The following is a 26,584-nucleotide window of genomic DNA, read 5'->3' on the forward strand; positions in this document are numbered from 1 at the left end:
AGAATGCTATAGGCTTGGGCAAATCCCTTTGGCTTGTTCTGGTCTCAACACATGTTTTGGGGAAGCTTCCAGAGTCTACTAAAATTAGGGTGCACTCTTCACCAAGCAGACACAAAGCAGTCAGAGAATGAAACTGTGTCCAATGAGTCCGTTTATGACTCTCAGAATGGTGGCAAGGGAGCCTCTCAGCAGCTGTGATGTGATTAGTGAGCAGGGATCAGCAGTTGCAGGGTGACCCAGTGGCCCAACCCCACAGAACACACCACACACCAGGAAAGCAGACCCCTGGCTGGAGTCTGAACACCAGATCCTGGCTTGGGACAGACCTGCATTGGCTACCTAGAGGTATGAACTCAGGACTAAGGCTCACTCACTTCCCCCCACAGACATGCATTCACTTACTCCAGCAGGAAAGGAAAAAAATAAGAGTTAATTTACTTTTTATTGCCTCAGAATTCCAAGGTTTAATGTAGCTGTCAGTTTGAGTGTAGTGCAGCTGCTGGCCGATACAATGCAGCCCAGGCCAGCCCAGGTGACTGGGGAAACACATTTCACAGAAATGAACCAACACACACTTTTGGCTGGTTGTTGGGGGGATATTGACTTGGCGAATCAGATTAACCCTTCAGTCAAAGGGTGAGTTCTGCAAACAGCATTAGATAAGCAGCTTCAGTCCAAGAAACTGAAAAACCCTGGTCTCAGATGGACTAGAGGGCTTCTGTAGTTCTACAATTTTGGAGTTTTCTCATATGAGATGTTATTCAACTACAACATGATCTGAAAGATTAAAGTGTGAGGTAAGTGAAGCTAGTTATACCACAGAATTCTAGCTCCTTCCGAGAACTTAGGAAGAAAGGTGATCTGCCAGCTTTATAGGGAGGAAGTCAGGTAGAACTTTTCTGTAAGCTCCACGGAGGTGGGATGAGGGAGGTAGACAATCTGAAAAGAGTAAGTGTTAAGGCCTGACAAGGGCTCAGGACATCCTTCTGGCAAATCTAAGGAAGATTGAGCCCTCACACACCCTTTCATATTTTTACTGGGGGAACAGGCTGACTGGTGATTAATATCAAGTACAATGACCCCATGTTACAAGCCTGCAGGGGCCTGTGGAGGTGGCCATTTCCTGTGTAATACCAGCTTGTTTAAACACTAACATTCAAACTCCACAGCTGCAGAACAAACCCGGAAAGAGTTGAGTGAGAAGAAGCCCTGCATTGTGTTTCAGAGCTATGGAAGATCAGAGGAGTAGTACAGATGGGAAACAAGTTGGGTTTTTTGGATCCTGGGGTGAAGAGCTCTGAAATACAGCCAAGATGGCACAAAAACTAGGCACAAGGAAGCTGAACCAAAGAACACCCACGGGCTATAGACACAAAAGGGAAAGACAAAAGGCTGTAACAAGAGGAATGCTCTTAAGAGATAAAATGTTCTCTTTTTAAAACTTTCTTGCCTATGAACCATTATTATGTTCTAGGCCCCAATTTTCCACATAGACCAACATATGACCACTGTAGCCCTAGAAGACTTATCACCCAACTGGAAAAAACTATAAAAGGTGAGCAGCTATGGATGCAAATACAACAAGTCAGGTAGAGTTAAAAGAATAATATCTGATCTTAAAATAGTTTAGTTAAGTCCCTAGGTAAGTCATGGTGTCATACCAACTCTCTTCAGTGGGCTGAAGATCTGTTTCCAGTACCTCAGTGCTAGGCAGCTCAAAAGGTGCTTGGGGTGGGTTGGAAATGGGGGGAAATCTACTAAATTCTCTTGGAGATTTAGGAACTTTAGTATCTCTTCCAGATGCTACCACAGTGCAAAGAGGATACAAAAGAGTCAGGATTCTCTGCGTTAAGACATGGGCAGCAAGACACCCTCTTCTATGAATAACAGCTGTTTATTAGGTGACAACTAAAGAAGATCCCTTCTGCCTTTCTAGTTTATACGAGCAAGTCAACTGGGGCCCCTGGGAGTGTCTAACTTAATGCTGTCCAGTAGGGCAAATCAAAATCTGTAGTCCAGTCACCCTGCACTATTCCAAGAATATAAACTTCTCCGTGTCCTAAGTAGTGCAGCTGAAGTTCTATGACCAATCTCAGGTCACGGTAACCTCACTCCAGGATTTCTCAAGTACTGAAGCACCTCTATTGTGCCTTCCCACAACCTCTGTCTAGTCAATGCCTTAATTTCAGTTCTCCCAAGTTACAGTCATATGTATAGCTTCTGTCACATCCCTATGGTGTGTTAAACCCATCAGCACTGTGTGTTTGGGAAAGAGCAGCCCCCCCAGGGGATCTCGACATCTCCACGGCATGAGTAGAGCCCTCCGTGGCCTCCCTGGTGCGGATTCTCACGGTTCCTGCCTCTCTAAATTTTAGCTGTAACCACTCCAACACGTCTTCTTAGTTTAGCACACACTGGACCCAAATAACCTCAGTCCAGAGCTGGAAAGTACTCTCCCTGGGGTCAGCTGCCTTACCCTGCTGGGGTCAGACTGGAGCCTTAGGCCAACACCCCTTCCTCTCACAAGGAGTCCTGTGGGAGGAGTGGGGAGGGGACCAAAGCTCCTGCCATGGGAGAGATCACATGTGCCCTATACTCAGCCTTTGGAGGAAGAGGAACCCCCTGGTGCCAGGCTGTAGTGCTGACGCCCCAACCCGGAGCCAAGGAGACAGGGTGGAGAGCCAGGGTAGCAAAGGGGCTTCCCACAGTCACCACCACTTCCTTCAGGGAAGTGCTGATGGACTATTACTTAGTGACCTCCTAAAATGCCCTTTTGGGAAGACGTATTAAGAGTCCTTGAAGGGGTGCCGATTAGACTTGGATTAGTTCTTATTTCAGAGCTGCCCTATGTGGATGAGTAAACTAGCTGTTTTTTAACTCGAGAATTTTTATCTCGTCTACAGGGTGAACACATGTAGGCTCCCTGACGAAATTAACTTACTGCATGTTCCATACATATCCCTGTCTTCCTATGTGACAGTACCTCAGAGGGCTCCCCGCAAGTCTTATCCAGCATACTCTGTAGACTATACAAGACAAGCCATGGAAAAGCAGCAAGTCCAGGAATTTCTGGATTTTTTTTTTAACAGTACTCCAATCCAACAGTGTGATAAATGCATCCGAGCTACAATTAGGAAGATATATAGCATCAGAATGCGAAGGTCTGGGCAGCCTGGTGAAACGCGGGCTCTCCAGAGCCCCAGCTATGTTTCCCATTATGTAACCCTGGTCATGGGCAGACAGCCAGACTCCAAATGAAAAAGAGACTCTGGCTTGGCACTGGTTCTATTTTCCTATCCTCATTCGGGGTCAGCGCAGTGTCATACAGCTGCAGAGAAAGCTCTGGGGATTAAACCTGGGAAAGCCTCCAAGACCAGGACCTGGGTTCAAGTACCAGCTGAAAGCAATAAACCAACTGCCACAGCTGGGCTAGGTTTGGATGTTCTCAAAGTCCCCTGACTCTTTCACTTACTGAGAACTAGAGATCAAGATGAGGGAAGATTTGGCTTCAGCAGAGACTACGAAATGAGGTAGGTTGTCCCACTGCCCTAGCCTTGCCAAAGGTCCTGGGATGCAAGGGGTCACTATGCTTAGGATCATGGAAGCCAGTTGCACTGCTCCTCTCCATCACCTGACATTCACGGTTTTTTTCTCATGCTCATTTGGTTAAGTAGGGAGTAGTTGCCTTTTCCCCTAACAAGAGGCCTGGAGCAGAAACGGCATTCAACCTCCACAAATCCTCACAAGTAGATGGCTTCTCCAAATACTGTGGTCTATTCTAAATAGACCAAAACACTCTACACTGTCTTTACAGTGGGCCAAGGCAACTTTCCACACCCTCCTACAGTGGTCCCCTGCAAAATCTCCTGAGATATAAAGTTATCCTATTACAACTCCAAACAGGTACAAATGGGAAGTCAGCTTATCACATGCTGACTCCAGCATACATGCCTACTATGTGCCACCACGTGGAAAGGCACAAATGGTCCTGAAATCCTGCCCTTGTCGTGCTGCAGTGACAAAGATATTCTGTCATCATTATCCTAAGTGTTCAATATGTGGCTAAGTGGCTATTGTCAAGGAAAAGTAGTTTGACCAGAAAAAAGAGGAATATGCGAAAAGAGGAGAGACTCAAGAAAACGGATGATGAACTTTTTTTTAATGATTTATTTATTTATGCATACAAGAAATGGGGTGTAGGTCAGAGGTATGGGGGGCGGTGAGAGGATTCACCAGAGACAGAGTGGGGAGCAGAACAGGCAGATCTACTGAAATACACTGCTAAGGGGAGCAGCGGGAGAGACAGGAGATGTCTACTGCGCCATGTGAGTTAGCTCCCTGGCTGGGGATCAAACTCGTGCTGCGGAGTATGGTGATAACTTGATACCGCTGACACTTAACCCTTGCACCATCAGGGAGACCCTAATGATGAACTTTGAACCACACCCCCCCCACCAAGAAGGCAGAGGATACTTTGAAATGATTCTCTAACTCTTCAAGCAAAGAGAGCAACAAAATGAAAGAAAGAGATGAAGGTCACATAAGGGTCCAAATATGTCAGGGAGACACTTTGAGAGTAGGAATTCTGGGAGGGGAAGCAAAGTGAAATGTAGGTTATGTGGTCACTTTATCATTGGATCAATGAGGAATTTGCCTTTGCAGAGGACAAATGCAGGCAAAGACCAAAGGAAGCATGTAAAGGAGAGGCGTTAAGTGGAAGCCATTTCCTTCCTACTCTCGAGAGCATTCCCAATCAATCCCTCCAAAATGAGGATCAGTACGCGGACCTTACCGTGTCAGCAGGATTACTGTTCTGACATCCACAGAACTATCTGGAATGTGTTATTTCCTACCACCTTAGAAAAAAAAAATCTCTATAGCATGGAAGACCGGTGGAGGAAGAATAAGATACAACTTTAAAACCCACAGAATAACTGTACCATGCTAATCTCTCAACCATAGAATTTACTCAGTGACTGTTAGGCATCTATATAGAAATTGGAAATGAGGGAGGTAAATTTTTATTCTACTTTTTCAGTGTTTGGATCTAAAAGTTATGAGGTGAATGGTTGTCCGGTCAGATTTGCTCTGTCCAACAGTAGCACCAACCCTCAATCTACCATGCCTTACAGTCCAGTCGCAGTACAGCAGAGCTCCTCCTCTATGCTTAAACTTGCATATTCTCTATGCATAAATTTGCTGATCCTGACTGCAAAGAGAGGGAGCACAGAAGGGGACTCTGTTCCCTACCACCCTAACTTTTCTAGCCTAGACTAGATTAATAGGGGGATATGGTGGCCACAGCGACAGGCATTTGATTACTGGGCAAATCAGATTCGATATATTATTTTGTCAGAATCACTCTCCATGTGAAAAAAAGTTTGAAAAGACAGCAGATTTGAACCAAGTGTCTCAACCCCTCTGCCTGTCTATAGTCCAGAAGGTGAAACCAAGCTGGGACAGCTGGAGCTTGGACCACGTGCCCAGATGAAGATTGAGCCCAAAGATGGGCAGCAGCTCGCATGAGTGGGCAACAGGCCATTTGCTAAGACATCCAAAGAGAAAACAGATCAGCACCTCAAGCAAACGAGGCCCAGCAATTCCTGTGTGAGTTTTCCATTTCCTCAAACAAAAGCCAAAGGGAATGAGAGAGGGAGGAGGGATGAAAGGAGACAAGCTGCACATGAGAGTTAACAGGCCTGATGGCCCAGGATATGGGTGAATAGGACCTGGGTGGATCATATGTCATGGACCTGTGGTTGTGAGGTGAGGTGACCCAGGGAAGGCCCAAGCAGACTAAGGACAGATGGTCTGCTTCCCCAACCCCCGAGAGGTAGGGAGGAACCCTCTGTGACCCTTGCACATGCTCAGAAGCAGTGGCTTCAGCAACTTGGAGAGCTCAGCCCTCCCTTGTCATTTTCTTTCCAAAACTGCAAATTGCCTAGTCGGCATTATAGATTAATGGCCTGAAAAGTTTGAGGCTGTACATGTTAACTCTTTGGGAACACTGCTGGGAAACAGCTGTCCCTTGCCAGCAGATCGGTCAGTTCCTTTGTGTGGCCCCAGCTGCCAAGCTCAGGGTTCAACCCTAGCTCACGAGGCCTCAGCCTGGAGTGCATGATGCAAACCTAGGAGGGTTCACAGTAAGGATAAAGAGACCTGTTTGTTGCTGTATCACTGACACAGTTACAGAGCTAGAGGTGGAGAACATGGGGAGAGCGGGCTTAACAGTCCAGGGTTGCTTCTTGGGGTAAGCAACAAGGAAGAAATCTGATGAAGGAATGTGGGGAAGGAGACTACACAGTCCACACAGAAAGATCAGGAACTGCTGACTAGATATCTCTGCTCCTTCACTTTGTTGGTCACCCGAGAGTCTAGCAGATTCACATGGGCAGGCCCACAGCCCAGAGAAGCACCCCTTCCCTCTCTAGAAGTGTCACTGGCAGGAGCCCAGGTGTCTCTATACCCTATCCTCCAGTATAGTCCCTCCTACAAAGTCCACTGGGGAAGGATAATGAGATGTTGGTTATGGATCCTCGCTCCCAAGAACACATATATACACAACACAGAGCCTGAAAGAGCTCTGAATGCACTATACCTGTCAGAGACCACAACACAGAGAGAATGGGGGATGGAGCAAGGAGGGAGAAGGGAGGGAGAAAGGAGAAATAGGAAGGGAGGAAGAGCCAGCAAACTAACAGGGAGGGGGAGGGAAAGGGGGGAGGAGGGAGTAGAAGGAAGGGGGAGGGGAGGGAGGTGATGGATGTTACAGAGCTGACTCAAGACAGGTGCCTACCTACACAGATATAAAGAAACACTTGCACGCACACACACACACACACACACACACACACAGAGTAGCATTAACAAATAAAGGGACACATGGAACAAGAACAAATCAAGAGTCAGCAAACTTTCTGTATGGGCTAGATAGTAAATATTTTAGGCTTTGCAGACCATATGGTCTCTGTTGCAACTACTCAACTGCTGTTCCAGTGTGAAACAGCCATAGACAAAGTGTAAACAAGTAAGCATGGCTGTTTTTCAGTACACTGATGTTTGACTTTCAAATAATTTTAACAAGTTATAAAAAATTATTCTTTTGATTTGCCCCCCAACAAATATTTAAAAAATGTAAACCATTCTTAGTTCATGGACCTTAGTTTGCTGACCACCAATATAGACTCTCACAAACAGTAGAGGCAGGCAAAGAGACAGAGAGAAATGGGGACAAGCCAAGTCAGGCAGGCAATAGGTGAGGGAGGCAAGGAGACACAGGTGAGGCAGGCAGAGGCAGGTGGATACAGGTAGACCCACGTAGTCAGAAAACCCTACTCTGAGAGATCCAGACTGACACAGAGCCACAGTCATGGACAAATATGGACATGGGAAGCCTTGGATACAAAGACATTCATCACAAACATGTACAAATACACACTTCTACTGAATAGTCTCACACACACAGAGATAGACAGGACCAAAGCAGACATGGATCCTGAATCAGACAAGACACAGATGGATACAGATACGGACATGAATAGATGTGGAGACACATGGAATAAAACTGAACCCTCATGGGGACACATGAACCCCCACAAAGAGGACCATACAAATCCAAGGATAGACAGAAATACACATGGAAACACATACACCAATATGGACAGGTACCCAAAGTCCCAAATACCCAGAGATCCTCACATTCAGTCACAGACACTCAGACATACACAAACAAGCTAACATAGCCAGGTTCATACAGAGAAACAACCTATACACAGAGAGGGACACAGGACAGCCATACATGGTTACACAACAGCGGAACTGTAAAATGCCACTGAGCCATATACAGCTGACCCCTGAATAGCATACAGCTGAACTGCCACTTACACATGTATCTTTTTCTTTTTTTACTTTGTAGATTTTTATTTTAGTGATTTCTACAACTTTACAAATAAGCAAAACAAATAAATATATTAAAAAGTAATAATAAGCCAGGCTAAGACCTGCACTGGAAACAAGGGAATTGCATTTTGTTAAACCTAAATTGAACAGAGTTGAATTTAGATTAATTCAGAGAAAGGCACGTCTGCATATACTGTACTTTGTATATCTTGACTCATCAGATGAATAATGGAAAATTCAAAGGGCTTTTTATTACTCTTGATTTTGGAAATTTTCTGCAGAATATATACATGTTTTTTTATACTGCAGAAGTTTGTGGTTGAATCCATGGATGAGAATCCATGGATGAGGAGGGGACTTGAGCATCAAGGATTTTAGTATCTATGGAGGATTTCTAAAATCAATGACTCACAATAACAAGGGACAACTGTTGTTTAAGATTTGAGGGAGTCAAAGTTTATATACAGATTTTCAACTGCATGGGGGGAGGTCTGCACCCCTAACCTCCACATTGTTCAAGGGTCAACTGTACTTAAAAATAGTTAAGATGGCAAACATACGGGGGGGGGGGTGTATACAAAGATATATACATACATATATAACCAATATTTCAAAAAGGAAAAGAAAAAATTATACAGAGAACAGATCTATACAGACACACCAAGACAGACACACACTCCCTGGAATGACACACCTACACTGACAAGTGCTCAGATACCATGCTGACACACAGAGACAGGATATGGGGGGAGGGCACGCTGGGGAAACAGGGATTAAAGTGAATGGAAGATAAAGGTACATGTACTGACCCCTCCTCAGATACTACAATGTCATAAGGGGAAGGCATGGAGATAGAGCTTCAGATAGCACAAAAAGTAGTGGGGCATACATAGCCCAAAAGGTGCATGGAGATAAACTAAAAGCGAGAGAAAGAGACAAAGCCTCACACACCCAAACTCAAAAGGCAGGTGCAGAGACAATGTGAACAATGTGAAGTGAGAATGAGATAACAAAAGCAAGGACAGATAACAAAAGAGAACAAGCTATGGAATGAGAAAAAAAGAGACTGAGAGGAGAGGAGAGGTATAGACCAGAGACTAGGCAAAAATAACCCAAAACATCAGGAGACAAGGAAGGTGTGAAGGAAGGGAAAAAACAAAGTTCAAATGAGGAAGGAAGAGAAACAAACAGGTGTGGGTGAGAACAAAGAAGAGTGACTAGGAGAGGAGCTGTGGGTACACAGGTAGACCATGGTCAGCAGTGCCACAGGAATGAAAAGGCTGACTCACTGTGAGGGAAGATCCAGAGATGTGGGTGGAGGATTCCAGGTGTCTGGGTAGCCGAGCATCCAATCTGACCAGACTTTCACGCTGGGAAGCAGTTCCTTCAGGTCCGGCACGAAGGAAGATACCTTGATGTCATCTTGGTCATCCTCGTCCTCAGGAGAGGACAGCTGAGCTGCAGAGGCAAAGGGTGAAAACTGGGCCTATGTCTGCTGTGGCCCCCGAATCAGGCCTGGGGCGCTGGGATGGCAGCAAGCTCTTAGGGAAGGGAGACCAAGTCCACAGGAAAGCTGGGCCCAGAAGCGAAGGACAAGTGCCAGCACCTAAGAGGATTCTGAAAAGTAGGACAAAGAGAGAACCAGTGTACTGGGTTTGCCCCTGCAGACAGCTGTTTCTGCTTCACCTGTGGCCTGGCTGAAGTCACTACTCTGGCATCTAGCCCACCCTTTCAGTTTTCCTACTAAGATGGCATGTGAGTCTTGCCAAAACAGTATAACCTGAATTTCATCATGAGGAAATAGCGAAACCCAAACTGCAGGACATTCTAAATAAATCACCTTATTCCATTAAAAAATGTCAAGGTCATAAAGGACAAAGAAAGACTGAGAAACCACTCCAGATTAAAGGAGACTAAAGAGACATCATATCTAAATGCAACATGTGATCCTAAACTGGATGCAAGACTAGAAAAACCTTTTTTCAGGATAAATGATACAAACTAAGCAAGGTCTGTAGACTCAATAATAATATTTTACAAATGTTGGTTTTCTGATTTTGATAACTATCCTGTCATATAAGAGAATGCTCTTGTTATTAGAAAATACACAGGCAAGTATTTGCGGGTAAAGGATTATCATGTCCGCAACTTACAATGAAATGGTTCAGGGAAAAAAAAAAAAAAAGCGTAGGTGTGTGTGTCCAAATTAATGCAAATATAGTAATACGTTAACAATCAGGGAATCTGGGTGAAGGGTATACAAGAGTCCTTTTTATAATTCTTCCAACTTTTCTATAAATTTGAAATTGTTTCAAAACAAATTTATCTTTACCCTCCTTCCAAAAACAAAGGAGTTCTAGAAGGTAGAGGAATTCACAAAGCTGATGTGGCAGCAAAGGGGACTCAATACTCAGCAGGACTGACCCAGGAGCTGAAAACCTTTAGCCCTACCTTATAATGCTCAGAATTCCAAGCTAGGAATCCTAAGGGCAGCCTTAAAGGATGTGGGAACACTGCTCAACCCAAGAGCTAAAAATAGCCCCTGCTCTGATCCAGTGAGCCCCTCAATATGGCTGATACACAGAGGTTAATGCACCCACAAGATACTAGACAAAGAGGGACATGGGTGGGGACCAAAACATCACTTATAAACAAAAAAGGAAACTCATTTTTCTGGTTTGTGAAAGTTGCAGGAACACACATTTCATAGGTACAGTGAAAATCCTAACTACTAAAGGAGAAAAGAGGGAGGTGTTCCACCAGGAGGTGAGAAGACAATAGAAGTAACCAGACTGCAAAGGAGGTGGGACTAGTTAGGTGAGCAAAAGGAAGAGGGGAAATTTGGAAAAGGAAGACTGGACAGAAAAGAAAGAAGACACTGAGAAAGCAGCCTGGCATTCTGAGTCTTGTCTGGACAGGACCCAGGCAGCTACAAAGCCCACCAGCCACAGCGCTCCTCATCTGCTTACCTTTGGCAGATTCCTTCAGCAAGTAGGTGCAGCGCCGCACTAGAAGAGAAAACATGGCCAAGCCAAGGGCTGCAGCTTGCTCCTGGATCACAGAACGACATTCCTCGGAGAAGCAGTCTGAGGAGAGACAAACAGAACTCCATCACTACCCTGGAGATACTCTTCCCTCCATTAGTAGGTCACATTACTGAGATCCTTCTCACCTGAGACTGGCGGTAGTAATATTCCCTCTCTCAAGGGTAAGGTTGTAAGGTTAAATAAAATAATGCTCATGAAGCACTTACCATGATGCTTGGCATATGGTAAGTGCCCAATAATGTCATTATAGGGACCATTTACATAAATTCTACATCACATCACTTTCCCAGCACCACTTATCCTAACGTGACAGTTTGAGCTGGAGCTGTAAGCTCTCTGCCTTCACGTGGCTACTGATGATGTGAAGCTATGGTAACATGAAATTATATTTAATGAACGCAGTCTCTCTAAGGTATAGACAGCAGGAGTTCAACTATCAATTAAGATCAGAAGAATACAAATTTGGAAGTTATCTTCTTGAATTATCAACCTTTGCTTCCATCCTTCCTTACTGCCTCTATGTTCTTCCTCTTAAGAGAACATACGTGACACTTATTTCCACTGAGTTAATTTTATAAAGAATAATGCAGGGCACATGATAAGCACTTAAGTAGTGTTAGCTTTTATTGTCACAAATTCTTTCCCCTAGGGCTAAAAAATAAATCTGGCTCCTAGTACTAGCACTCTCTACCTCACTTCCTCAGCCTGGCTAACTTCCTTCTGGCTACAGGTCAGTGCAAGGAGCAATGGCCAGAACTATTCTTTGGCAGGAGCTATATACACCCCAAAACAATACTTGTACCTATTCTTTGTCACAGTACTCCCTGAAAGCCACTTCAACCATACTTGGGAGAAATCGGTGACAAACACAAGGCAGCGCTCCAACCTGCAGAAGAGGAGGAGGAGAAGCTCCACACACACAGGAGATAGAATCAAGGGCCAAGCTCGCTCACTCTGGCAGCAGCTAATCTGCTAATTCCCTCTGTTATCCAGAAGAACACTCAGACTCTCCAAGTGTTAAAAGGATAATTAGCCACAAGTTTGATCTCTGTCCATGCCTGCATTTTAACCTCAATAGCCAAGGGGGGGAACCCTCTTCCTCACTGACATTAGTCTTGTCAATGGGGCCTAATTAAAGCTTTACTCTACGAGATGCTACACAACCACAGTTATTTCTAACTGTCTTTGCCACAGGAACAAACATGACTGGAGTATACAAAGTCAGCCCTAAACCACTTTAGAAAGCCATGGGAGTAAGAAGGAGCAGGCTGCTGCTAGGAAGTTCCCAACATTTGAATAGCATCAGTGTAGCAATTCCTCTATTGTGGCTTTCCCACCATATTTCCAGATGCCCACTAGGCCTAAATGTCATCCTCTAACTTTCCAATTCAACTGTGGCAGCCAGTAGGAAGTGGTAACAATCCATGTGATTAGAACAGATCACCACTCTCATTCTTCCTCTGGTAAAGCTCTAAACCTGTTAGAGAGAGAAAAAAACAAGCATCCAAACATCAAGGTGGAAGGTAAGGAAGGGGAAGATGTGTAAGCCATTCTATGAAAAGTTGTTTCTCCCCTTCACCCCCCTAAATAGGTCACTGCAGTGTCTTTACTGCCTCAGCTCAGCCCAGGACCCTGCCAGCACTGCCAACAGCCTGCCTTTAATTAGCAACAAAACCTGAAATGGGGGAGTAAGTCCAGAGAGAAGTGAAGGCAGGACTAGTGGAGGCCACATCCTAGTAGTTAACAATCTGAATACAGTGTTCCCTCATCAACTGGGTATCTTGGGCATAAGTCATTTGCACAGAAGGTACTGAGAGGCTGATGAAGGGGGATATCTTAGCTCCAAGAGACTGGCAATTCGAGAAGCACAGGCTTCAACAAGCCTGGACAAGGATAGGATGGAGGCAGAGGGAAATTACTTTCACCAAGTCTACTTCTATTTTTATGACAAATGGTAATATCACACTAGACTACTTCTAAGAGTTCCTGAGTTCAGAGTTCAAGGGATAAAATGAACTGCTTAAGAACAATGACATCCGTGGCCACTGGGAAGCACAGGTTGGCTTCTTTTGTAAGCCTCCTGCAATCAGATCTGGGGACCAAGAGCGCAGGAACAACTGGACCCTGTCTGCTGTAGGTCTGGAAGGGCTCTGAGAGCAGCAGCTGGAAGGTAGTTTCATAGCTGCTCTATTCTTGGCCACGGTTATGTCACCTCAACTCTTCATAGCCTCCTCACTCCCCGAGAAGGGTCTAATAATGTTTCCGCTAGATATCTGGTCCAAGTGATGGGGATGTACCAGTAAGCTGTTCTGCTCTGATCAAGCAGGTTGCGATATCATAGTTATCTGGGGGACAGTCCTCTGAGTCATCATTTTATATGGAGTACTTTGATGATGACCTGCCTTTCCTCATGACTCAGTGGTACCACAAGCACATACTGGGCATCTGCCATGTGCTTGACCCTATGTGGGTATTGTGGAGAACACAGTTACAAATAATACAGGATCCCTGCAACCCTAGGATCTTTCAGTTGGTTAAAAAATTTTTTTTCAACTTTTTTTTTAATATTTTATTTTATATAATTCTTACATCATTTTTCATTTTTGTTACAATGTACACATTTTCATTTTGGTTATATTCCCCATAAAATTGCACCCCCCTTATTTTGACCCTAATCCTTCCTGTCCCCCTACCCGCACCCCCCGGAGTGTGTGTCTGGTTTATAGTTGCTTGTTGATTTTGATTTTTTCTTTTTTTAATCCAAGTAACAGTGGTAATGTATGCCCCCAGTGAGAAATACAGTAAGAGCTATGGTATCTTCAAGAATGCTCTTCACCTCACTTAGGCTTCTGAGTTAGAAGCCATAAGGTGCCACTCCTGGAGAAAAGTATTACATCTTATACAAATGGGTAAGAAACAGCACCCAGATTCCCTAAGACCACCCACTTTGGGTCCAGATCTAGGAAACTAGGTGCTGTTGAATGCCTGAGTGAGTATGTGTGTGTGTGTGTGTGTGTGTGTGTGTGTGTGTGTGTGTGTGTGTATATGTATATATATGTATGTATGTATATATATATATATATATATATATATATATATATATATATATCTCCATTCCTAGAGTTGGGCGGGACCAGGCTAACAAGTGAGCTGGGTGGGGAAGGAAAAAGCATTGTTTGTCTTGGTATTTGCCTGGGTTCCTCTGGCTTTGTGTCAGGTACTGGGAGCCTGACATGAGCTGAGGAACTCATTAACAATGTGAAACAGCCTTTCCCCTTCTTTCCAAAAGCAGGCTTGCTCAAGGATTTAGGGGGATGGTTTTGGCTAAGGAAGTAAGACAGAAATACTTCTTACCAAGAAAGTTACCTAAAGTCTCCTGACTTTGGTTCAGCTCTTTCCCAAGGGCAATCAGGTAGGCAAGTAACCACAGCCCCCACTATTCCTATGGCCATATACCTGCTCATGCAGAAATATTCTCACTCCTGTGTAACAGGGAGACTTTCTCATTTTTCTGAGAACATATTCATGGAAAACATAAACCAACTGTCGTCAAAGTTGTATGAAATCAGGAAATGGAGCGGCCGGGAGAAGGCTGCCATGTGGCCGGATGTTATGTATTTCTAATTAGTGCTATACATCTTTCAACAGCAAGTGTCCTTCTGCTGGGAAACACAACACACTGCCCTTGTTATTGTAACTGTCAGAGAAGTGCTTAAACAGATAATCTCCAGGAAAAGTGATAAACACGTCCCCTCTCCCACCAGTGTGTGTGCTAGGGTGCTGCCAAAGCAAAGCTGTGCTTGACGGCTCCAGGATGGCAAAGCATCCTCCTGCAGGAAATGGGAGTGAGGCAGGAGGGGTGGAGAGGGAAGAGGAGGGGAAGAGAGGAAGGCCCACCTGTCTGGTCCTCTAAAAGCCCAGCCAAGGGACAGTAGTTCAGAACCATTGCTTCTGATCAACTTCTGGGTCAGGGAGAGCTTTGGAGGAAACCAGCATCAGTAGGAATGAGGTTTGGCTGGTCACAGAAAAATCTGGCAGCAATGGAACAAGCAGAGTTCCCCTTGTGCACACAGCCAGCTTCCTGGCAAGAGAATGAGAAGAGTAATGAAGGGAAGATACAGGATGGATGACACATAAGTCTGATACCCTGACAGCAGCAAAAGGGATTCATTGGGGTCTACTAGCCATTACAGCCGAGAGAACCAACTATTTGCTTGGTTGCTTCACTAATAGCTGGAGAAAAATGCAGCCAAGACCACTTATTTACTGATTCCCTCCCAAAGAAAGGAAATGGTCAGTCACCTCCAAACTAACACCACCTGGAGGTGATTTGTTGGTTCTTATCTTTCAGACATAAGACTGTTTTTCTCATGAGTCAGTCACTAGTCAGACACAGGGTTGGCACCGATCCTGAGGAGTTCACCCAAACCTCTCTGACTACAGGAAGTGGGCAGAGTAAGCATCTATCAGCTGCTGCTACTTGAGCCACAGAGTTCCCTGTGGCAGTCACTGGCTGAATAGGAGGAGGGAAGGACAGGCACTGACAGGAGTCAGACAAAATCCCAGAGCAAAAGCAGAGATGTCCTTGCCATTGGGGCAATATTTTATTTCCTGAAGAGGAGAATGAATTGAGTCAGAATAATAAGGCATCAATACACCCAAGCAAATTATTCATGTACAATGGCAGAGTGTAAGGTTAGTCATATCTTGGTACAGTCAAGAGAAGAAAGAGGGACACAGAAGGTACTGCTTCCTTCTTAAGTGTCCCTTCTGTCAAGCCAGCCATCCCCTCTACACTTTTTAGGATTGTAAGACTTCTTTGAGTGGGTAGATGTGGGGAGGCAAAGAAATCCCAGCCCCCTAACGAAGTAACTTCTCAAAAAATATTTATTCTAAATATATTTATTTGGGTGACCAATTATGGAGACTATAAAGGAAAATAGGATCCTGTCTGTGAGAAGATGATGATCTATTACACAGGACAGGACGAATACATAGATAACCAAGTAACTATAATTCAAGACAATATTACATGCCATAAGGAAGATGAAACTAGATGCTTTCTGTCACCAGAGGAAAAGGAAATCATTTCCAACTAATATATATCAGAGGTGGTTTCATGGAAGAGAGCACTAATCAAGGGCTGCAAACCAAACATGGATGGAATTGGTAGGATAAAGGAGGGACTTACTGAGTGTGCTAAGGAGAAATGCAGGGAGGGACATACCAGGAGTGTTCCCAAATGACAAGCACTAGACTTGACCACCAAGTACATAATGGGAACCAAAAGCACAGGGTCTGCAATGCCATAGCAAAAACACAGACTTGACTGGAAAGGGAGGGAAGACAGCCCTGGCTCAAGGTTTGTGAACAAAGCAAAGGTGAGTATTTTATGAAGATTAAACTAATCAGAGCATTTAGAACAAATGAGGATAGCTGGAAAAAGGTAATAAGGAGTGAGACCAGTTGGGAAGCTAAAAAGGCATGAACTTGCTTGAATTAAGGGAAGTAGAGCACTTCATAAACTTTATAATGTGAAATAAATTTAACATCCTTCTTATAAGAGAGATGGAAGGGGTATGAAAGGAGTGCATGGAGGTGAGAATGCTGTAGAAAGAAATTCATGAAAAGGTTCAGATGATGTGAGGAAGGGAAGAGATGAACTGGAACAGGTCAAGGGCTCTCACTGATGATCTCGGCAGGTTCCAGAGGATCCTGAGACCACAAGAAGGCTATAACACCACCAAATGAGATCCAGGAAAGGGGCAGAAATTTGGGATTACAGAACACCTGGAGGGAGGTATTTATCAAAGAGCCCCCAAGCTCCCACCCGCTTGGCTCTAGGCCAGTTCTGACTTTCCAGAACAAAGACACTTCAGGGGGTCAGAAATACTTGAGGAAGACCTTGCATAAGAAGGCCTGGGAAGTTTGAACTGGCTCTCCCTGTGGAAGCCATTAGATATTCAGCACTTCATTTGTTTCCAATTCTTGTATGAATGCAGCTCCAGGCTGTGGGGTGAGAGGCTCCTCTCTGACGTAATCAGGAAGCAGCTGCAAAATTAAGGAATCCCTCATGACATCATAAAAAGGGTCGATGGTTTACTGGGGAAAGTATAAAAATTAATTACATATTCCCACATGACCCCCCTTCCCTAAATCTGTACACACCCCCTCCCACTCCTGCACATTCCCTCATCAACAACATCCAGAAGTCACCTAACTGAACAAGGTATAAAAGGGCAAACAAAACCTAGAAGAGAAAGTTCTCTGATACATCCACTGTCTGCACCCTGCATTTGAAACTTAACAAGTGATTCCTTGCCTTAGAATTTATATATGTGTGTGTGTGTGTATATGTATATACACAATAAGCTCCTTGAGGACAGTAACACAATAAGCTCCTTGAGGACAAGAGATATGCCAAGACACTACCTTCTTGAAAATTAGCACCAGGAAGGGGGTTCAAGAAACAATCACTGCTCATAATAGAAGGTACACCTGCTCTCATTTGTGTATCCTAACCATAAAGGATATGATTCCACTGTGGGCAGAAATAGCAACTAAAAGCATTTTATTTATATATATATATATATAAATATATTTTATTTATATATATATAAATATATATATGAAAGGTTATATAAACAACCTATTTGTGTGTATGTGTGTGTATATGAAACTAACTAAAATAAAAAATAACACCCAAAAGGTGGTGAGGATGAAGAGAAACTGAATCACGCATACACTGTTGATGGGAATATAAAAGGGTAAAGCCATTCTGGAAAGTTTTAGTTTCCACTAAAACTAAAAAGGTACTTATCATATGACCTAGCATTTTTACTCTCAGGCATTTATCCCGAGAAATAAAAATTTGCATTTGCATGAAAGCCTGTATACAAACTTTTGCAGCAGATTTATTCAAAATAGTATAAAATTAGAAACAACCCAAATATCCTTCAATGGGTAAATGGTTAATCTGTTGAACATCCACACTGTGGAATACCACTCAGCAATAAAAAAAGAACTGATACGTGCAATAACTTGAATAGACCATCAGGGAATTATGCTCAGTGAAAAAAAGGGCAATTTCAAATGGTTATATACTATATGATTCCATTTATATTCCATTCTTAAAATAATGTGATTATAATGTGAAAATGGGCAAGAGTTGAGGAGGTAGGGAACAGGGATGGTTCTTTAAAGGAGTAGCATGAAGAGCTTTGTAGTATTGCAACAGTTCTGCATCTTGAGTGTGGTAATAATTACCTGAAGCTACCTGTGTGATAAAATTGCTTAGAACGCACACACACACACACACACAGTGAAATATATAACCAGCAAATTCTGAATACGGTCTGTAGAGCCTGACAATGTTAATTTCACAGTGCTGATACTGTACTAAAGTTATACAAGATGCTAACACTGGGAAAGGGAAGATGAAGAATGCACAGGATCTCTAAGTACTTTTTTTTAACTTCCCATGAATCTGCAATTATTTCAAAATAAAAAATTTAAAGCAACAAATAAAAATAAACAAACAAAAACCAGTAACATATGACATAGGGTTCTAGAAAATTTCCCATTTATATAGAATTTACATTTTGGGGACATTTTCTCTCTTAGTTCATTTCTCTGTATAGATGCAGCATCTCATCTTGCTGCCTGCCCTGAGCTGCAACAGATGCCCTGTTGTGTGGCTCCTTATCTACTCTGAGCAAGAAACTGCTAGGAACAACCAAAAAAAAAAAATAAGAAAATAAGGGAAAGTTCACTGAAGACAGAAATTCTGTCTAAAGAACATGAGTAAGGCAAGAGAACGTCATCATCAAGGCTATGACTCATCGGATCAGTAAAATCCATGTCAAGCAACACAAAGTGAAGGTGATGAGAAAGTGAAGAAAGATGACAAGAAGAACGATTTGCAGAAGCTAAGTGAGCTGTTTAAACACGTTTTTGCTGCTCAAAAAATAAGTAAAGGTATAAATCTCAAACCAATGGTATGCGCATTTTTCAAACAAGGGCAGTGAGGGGGAAAAGGTTGCTTAAAGCGTGAGCTTAGCACAGTTTTCTTCATAAATGAAATTGTGCATTTCAGTGCTGCACTTCTGTGGGTCATTAATGAAATGGGTATTTTAAAACTTGAAACATAACTGATAATTTTTATTTTAGTTTCAGGTATAAAACATAATGGTTTCATAGTTGTATACATTACAAAATGGTAATCATATGGATTATTAAGGATTTTAAGTTGGCAGCATCAACTCTAATACATGGTAAGCTGCCCACTAGCCAATAAATTTGTAAATAAAAATTAAACATTAAAAAATAGGAGGTTTCATCAAAATAAAAAATACTTGCTCTTAAAAAGACAAAAATGAGGGGGAAAGTAACCAAAAAGTTTTCTCCCTGCGAGAAAATATTTGTGAAACAGGTATCCAAGGACTCATATCTAGAGTGTATGAAACATCCTTTCAATTTAATACTAAGCTCTAAAAACGAACAAAGAAGAAAAATAAATGGCAAATAAGTAGCATGAAAAGATATTGAACATTATTAATCATTAGGGAAATGCAAATCAAAGTCCCAAATACGACTGCACACCCACTAGGATGATTAGAATTAAAAAACCAGACAATAACAAGTGTCACTAGAAGTCTTATACCCTGCTTTGGAAATACAAAATGATGCAGCCACAGTTGAGAAGTTTCTTAAAAAGCTAAAACGCATTTGAGAGCTAGCTATACCACTCCTAGGTATTTAAGAGAAATGAAAGTATATGTCCATACAAAGACTTATACTTGAATGTTCATAGCAGTTTTATTCATGATAGTGCAAAACTGGGAAAAAAAGCAAATACCATTAACAAGGAAATGAATAAGCAAACTGGCATATCCATACAATGGAAGACTACTTGGCAACAAAAGAACAAACCACACAATTACTCAAAAACAAAATGAAAATTAAAATCTTCTTGTAAAACAAGTCAGTCAAGAGAGTGACAAAGACAGAAGCGGGGAGAAATATTTTTTTAAAAAGAGGAATGACATTTGAAAGGTCTTTATTTGGATTCTACACTTCAGATTTTAAGAGTTCATAACTTAGAGGCTAATTTGATGAAGAAAACTGGACATCTACTAAGTACCCAGAATATACCAAGGGCCAGTTCAAAGTTTCACATGTTTTCCAATTTGCCACACACAAAAAACCCCTGCAAACTGGCATGATACCCCCAATTTAAAGACAAGGAAACTAAGCCTTAGAGAGGGGTAAGTTAACTTTCTTCATTAAGTTCACACATAGCTGATAAATGGCTGAGTGGAGAATTCAAATCCTTGATCTGGTTAATTCCAATGTTCTTTATAGTACTACAACATAACTGCTACCTTCTGAAGGTGAGAAAATGATTTCCAGAAGTGTTAGGTTCTCTCCTGTGAATAGCTTGGTCTTCTCCCCTTGTACATACAGAGCTCTAGGGTCAAGTATCGTCCTGAGACTCTACTAATGTATCTTTTTTTTTTTTTAAGATTTATTTATTTATTTATACAAGCACTGGGTACAGTCAGAAGCGCGGGAGGGTGAGAGAATTCACCAGAGCCAGAGCGGGAAGCAGAGCAGGTAGAAAGACCGAAGTACACTGCTGAGGGGAGCAGCGGGCGGCAGGAGAGGTCTGCGCGCCAGGTAGGGCCCTCCTCCGGTGGCCAGGGAGCAGCTGGGATCGAATCCGTGCTGCCAAGGCTGCGGGCAGCTTCGCAACCCAGTGCTCAACCGCTGCACCACCGGGGAGGCCCTCTACTGAACTATATTGGCAAGACTGACAGCAAACCATTTCTACTCTCTATACAAGGAAAAAATGAAAACATTTCCAAAGTGAGTGCTTAGCTCTTTATAGAAATATATATATGATTTAAAAAAAAAAGGTACTTCTATAAGCTTCCTAGGAAGGAAGATACAGAAAGGAAGGAATGAAGAAGGGGAGGGGCAGAGGAAGGGGAACACGAAAGCAAGTGTGTACCAGCCAGTCCATACTGGCTATTTTCATCTTAGTTGTGTCTCCAGAATTAATATTTTATCACTCAGAATTTCCTGCCTGATTCTAGTGTTATTCAAATACATGTCCCCTCTGGGGCAAGAGGAGCAGGTGCCAGCATTCATAAGTCCCTCAAGAATAAGGATCATTCCTCAAACTACTAAAAATGGAGCTACCATATGACCCAGCAATTCCATTCCTGGGGATCTAGTCAAAGGACACAAAAACATTAATTCAAATAGGGATGTTTATTACATCCCTATTAACAATATGTGAGATTTGGAAACAACCCAAATGCCCGAAAATAGATATCTAGATCAAGATGATGTGGCATATATACACAATGGAATATTATTCAACAATCAAAAAAGATAGACTCATGCCACTCACACCAACATGGATGGAGCTAGAAGGAAATATGCTTGGTGAAATAAGTTAGAAGAAAAAAGAAAAACATTCGACGGTTTCACTTATAGCAGGAATACAGGGAAACCAAATAAGGGATCAGGGGAAAAAAATAACAACAATAAAAAACAAAACAAATTTAACAGGCAACTATAAATCAGAGACATTCTGCAGGGGAGGGGGAGGGAGAGCACAAGGGAGTATGGTGATGGTGCATGGGTGAACTGGTGGTGGAATTCTATGGGGACTACACCTGAGAAAAGAAAGCAAACATTGTACAAAAATGAACAATGATGTAAAAAATATATAAATTATTTTTTAATAAAAAAAAAAAAAAAGAATGGGGATCAGCAGAAGAGAATCTGACATTCCAGTATCTCATTTGGAGGAGTACAAGCAGATCTTGTAGTACAGAGTTTCTGCTTATATACTGCGTGACAGAGGTTTTGCAAAGCTTTTGGGAAAAGTAAAGAAAGAACAGAAAAGATGGCAGCTCCCATGGACAAGTCCCTCTGGGATTTAGCTCTGGGGTGACTTATGTCAGAAGTTGTGCAAGGCTGTAGAGGAGAAATGAAGTAGACTTCCTAATAGGTATGTCCCTTAGTCAATCTAGAAAGAGTGAGGAATTAATACAGCCACTCTTTTATCTCATTCCACAAAAGATTTGTGACAACATCACCTACACTAAAATAACATTAAAGTAGATGTAGAAGACCAGAAACAACTAAAAGGAAAATGAAATATGTCAATCATGTGGGTTAATGGTCTGCTATGAATGAACTTAAAACTTTGCCTGGGTTCCTGGCAGTCAAAGTAAAAAAGGAAACACAAACAAGTGTATAGTTGTCATTATTGGAAAGGAATAAGTGCATCAGTTCTTCAGGGAAAATAAACCTTTTCTCAGCACTGAGTTCTAAAATAATGTTTTAACATGAATTCTATGCAAGGGATACTGTGTTTAAAAATGAACAATAATCTTCAAAAGGTCTTTATGATACATGGCTTTATATTACATGCTGTGAAAAGATACCCAAGAAATATTACCCAAGATAAGTAGCCCAAGATAGTTATCTACAAAATACACATATATTACAACCTAAGAATGTTTTTTCAAAAACAGATATTTTATATATTGATAGGTATAGGGAGAGCTTTAAGAAAATCTTTAAAACTAAGCTTAAAAATTATTGAATTAGGAGATAATTCTTGTTTCAAAAGAATCCATAAAGGGTTTCTTTAAACAGAGAGATCCCTGATGTCTAATGCATGTGTTTATATAATATTCTGCATGTTAAAAAGAGATGAAGGGGGCCTCCCCGGTGGCTCAGTGGTTGAGCGCTGGGTTGCGAAGCTGCCCGCGGCCTCTGTGGCGCCGGTTCGATCCCCGGCTGCTCCCCGGCCACCAGAGGAGGGTCCCACATGGCGCGCAGACCTCTCCTGCCGCCCGCTGCTCCCCTCAGCAGTGTACTTTGGTCCCTCTGCCTGTTCTGCTCCCTGCTCTGGCTCTGGTGAATTCTCTCACCCTCCCACGCTTCTGACTGTACCCAGTGCATGTATAAACCAAACAAACAAACAAACAAATAAATAAATAAAACATGCCTCTATAAAAAAAAAAAAAAAAAAGAGATGAAGGGTCAGAGAAACCCAAATGACAAGTGCTATACGCGCAGCTGATCACTAAGGACTGAAGTATTCTAAAATCTTAGAAAAACCCAGATAAATGAGAAAGTTACATACTATAAAAGATTCTTGTTTTAAATACCCAAATGATATACTAATACATGTATAGGCAATTAAAAAATATATATATATGAACACAGATGTATGGATACGAAAAGGAACTAGTCTAAACTGTGAAGTTCAACTTATGTACATTTTGGATGATATTTCTAAAACAAAAAGTACAACAGCATGTTATAAAGCATAGAGTTGGTTTTTTTTAAAGATTTATTTATTTATTTATACAAGCACTGGGTACAGTCAGAAGCACTGGAGGGTAAGAGAATTCACCAGAGCCAGAGCGGGGAACAGAACAGGCAGAGGGACGAAGTACACTGCTGAGGGGAGCAGCGGGCGGCAGGAGAGGTCTGCGTGACATGTGGGACCCTCGCACGCTGGCTGGGGATCAAACTAGTGCTGCAGAGGCTGTGGGCAGCTTCGCTACCCAGTGCTCAAGCGCTGCGCCACTGGGGAGGCCCAGCACAGAGATTTAAAAGCTAAATTTATATTTGAACATTGGTACAGAGAACAAAGCTCTATAATTCTGGAATTTAGCACCTTCTGCCAAACTGTTTTTAAGCACTAGGTCAATTTCATTTTGTTGGTGACATTTCCTCCATTCGGAGGACAAAACTGACCTGCTTCTGCCTGGCACAAAAAAGCCAACAAATTTTTTTAGAGACTACTGCCTTGCTTCTTAAATAGGACCCATACCGAAAGATAGTGAATGACAACAGCCAAGAATAAAATAGCAAACCTGCCTCTGTGGCCCTGAATGGTCATTCTTCCCCCTCCATTTTCTAAAGCCCAACTTTTTCCCTAAGTCCTTTCTCCAAGACTCAACAAGTGCTAAACTTGCACTGTACTACCCGACTGCCTTCTTCCTCTGAACTACAAATAATTCTATCCATAACCCATACTAGGCATGTGGCTCAAAGCTGCTCTCACACAGGATTTATAACCCAGCAGGCTTCCCCTAGTAGGCTGGAAATCCTACTAGGGGCAGGGTCTTCAGTGCAAACTCCAGTAAATCCCAAGCACTTACCACAGTGCCTGGTCATCAGAGTTGATCTGTTCTGAGTAGTAGCTCACTTACAGCTGGATCAATTCATTTCCTTATTCACATAGTCATCATTTACTAAGCAGTTACTACATGTAAGCCTTGTGCTAAGAATTTAGCTTACTAAGAAGAATCAGACATGAACTGACCAAGGTTAGTTAAAGTCCAAATAGGATTCACACATGTAGTTAATTATAAACCAAAAAGAAAACTGAAAAGTATCCTAGGAGGTAAAAATAATGTGTGAAATGATATGAGGAAATTCACTGCCTCATAGTGGAGACAGAAAAAGCCTGAAAACAAGCTAAAGGTCCATGAATAAGGGAACATACATACAGTGAAACAGCCATTAAAAATATTTTCAACTATTTGTAAAAATACATGTATACAAAAATTATATAATAATTAGGGCCTCCCCTGGTGGCGCAGCAGTTGAGCGCTGGGCTGCAAAGCTGCCTGCGGCCTTTGCAGCACCAGTTCGATCCCCGGCCGCCGGTAAGGGTCCCACATGGCACAACAGACCTCTCCTGCCGCGCCCGCTGCTCCCCTCAGCAGTGTATTTCGTCAGTCTGCCTGTTCTGTTCCCAGCTCTGGTTCTGGTGAATTCTCTCATCCTCCACGCTTCTGACTGTACCCAGTGCTTGTATACATAAATAAATAAATCTTTTTTAAAAATTATATAATAATTAAAGGTACTAATTACTGAGTCCTTACTATTTGCCAGAGGTGGGGATACGGCAGAGTGATAAGCCATATGCCATAGAAGCAGAAGAACAGAAAAAAGTTTTCCTGGTTCCAGTTCCCTTTGCAGGCCTGGCAATATCCCTGTCCTCAAGTTCCTTATAATATATTTCCTTTCTTGTTTAAGCTATTTTGAGATAGTTCATGTTATCTTAAAACATTTCTAACACAGGATAAAGAAAAAAAGGATAAGGGCCTCCCCGGTGGCGCAGCGGTTGAGCGCTGGGTTGCGAAACTGCCCGCGGCCTCTGCGGCGCCGGTTCGATCCCCGGCTGCTCCCCGGCCACTGGAGGAGGGTCCCACATGGCGCGCAGACCTCTCCTGCCGCCCGCTGCTCCCCTCAGCAGTGTACTTCGGTCCTTCTGCCTGCTCTGCTCCCCGCTCTGGCTCTGGTGAATTCTCTCACCCTCCCGCGCTTCTGACTGTACCCAGTGCATGTACAAACAAACAAACAAATAAATAAATAAAAATACATGCCTCTTTAAAAATAAAAAAAAAAAAAAAAAAAAGAAAAAAAGGATAAAATATGGGGTTGGCATTTGTCAAGACTCATCAAACTAAACATTTAAAATCTGTACATTATTGTTTTGTGTGACTATACCTTAACTTAAAAATAGAAATGGTGAGGCTGAGACAGCCTGGGTATATGGATGACACTGGTAGCAAAAACAGAAATAATTCTACATAAAAGGACAATTCTGGTGGTACACTTGATGATTTGGTGCACTGCCCAGGACTAAAGCACTCAATCTTTCAACTTTGGAGCACGGTAGAAGCAGATCTCAGCAGATCCCTCTCCCAGACTTCTCTCAGCTGAAGTAAAGCATCTCTCCAGGGCCTCCCTGGTGGCACAAAGGGGTTATAAGTCTCAGCACTATGAAACTATTAGCAGCCACTGCAGCTTGAGTTTGATCCCCAACCAGGGAGCTGACCCTCATGACACAGCAGACCTCTCCTGTTTCGCTAACTGTGCCCCTCAGCAGTGTATTTCAGTAGATCTGCCTCTACTGCTCCCCACTCCATCTCTGGTGAATCCTCTCACCTCTCCACACCTCTGGCCTACACCCCAGCTCTTGTATGTATAAACAAATAAATTTTTTAAAAAAGAGAAAAGCATCTCTCCAATATCATTCCCCCTCTTCCTAGGGGTAACTCACATCCATTCACTGGTTGATGAGGTTAGGAGGGGGTGTAAGATTCAGCTCTTTGGCGCAATTACTAGTGTAAAGAATTAGCTGAGCAATAGAGCTCCTTATAGAACTGGCTGAGGCCTTTGTTAGAGCTCAGTGCAGCTGAACTTCTCTCTGCTCCAGGCTACTTCTTTCACCTCTACTCAGAAGTCAACACTGAAAGCATTTCCCCACCAGCTTTCTGGGGGATACAACTCTCCACCTTAAAAGTTTGCTTTCTGGGGAAATTGACCTGCAACACGTGAGAAATGGGATTTTTAATGTTTGAAAAACAGGGTTTTTAATAAGCTTGGGTTTCCAAGTGAAAATGTCCAACAAGTAGCTAGAAATGCAGATGAGGAAAAAGAACTGGGGAGGAAAGAGATTTGGGAATGATACACATAGAGGTAATAGTTAAAGTCATGAGATTTTACAATACACTAATGGGGAAAGACTGAAGGCGGGAAAGCCAAGGTAATATCTTAGTGGGTGCTGATATTTAGGATGGTGGGTGAGA

At 42.7% G+C, this 26,584-nt stretch overlaps 1 protein-coding gene across 2 annotated transcripts in view; it reads right to left on the minus strand.

Moving 5' to 3' along the window:
• Positions 1-26,584, minus strand: part of SMG6 (SMG6 nonsense mediated mRNA decay factor) — a 230,289-nt gene that overhangs the window by 116,757 nt on the left and 86,948 nt on the right. For both annotated transcript variants that reach the window (XM_037491791.2, XM_037491790.2), the window contains exons 11-12: positions 10,869-10,985; positions 9,189-9,357 (exon numbers count right to left, since the gene is read on the minus strand). In XM_037491791.2, the coding sequence (XP_037347688.1) occupies positions 9,189-9,357; positions 10,869-10,985 (286 nt within the window). The remainder of the gene's footprint in view (positions 1-9,188; positions 9,358-10,868; positions 10,986-26,584) is intronic.

Source organism: Talpa occidentalis, unplaced genomic scaffold (genome assembly GCF_014898055.3).
Source record: "Talpa occidentalis isolate TD23 unplaced genomic scaffold, MPIMG_talOcc4v2.1 talOcc4.7, whole genome shotgun sequence".
In the NCBI taxonomy this organism is placed as follows: domain Eukaryota; kingdom Metazoa; phylum Chordata; class Mammalia; order Eulipotyphla; family Talpidae; genus Talpa; species Talpa occidentalis.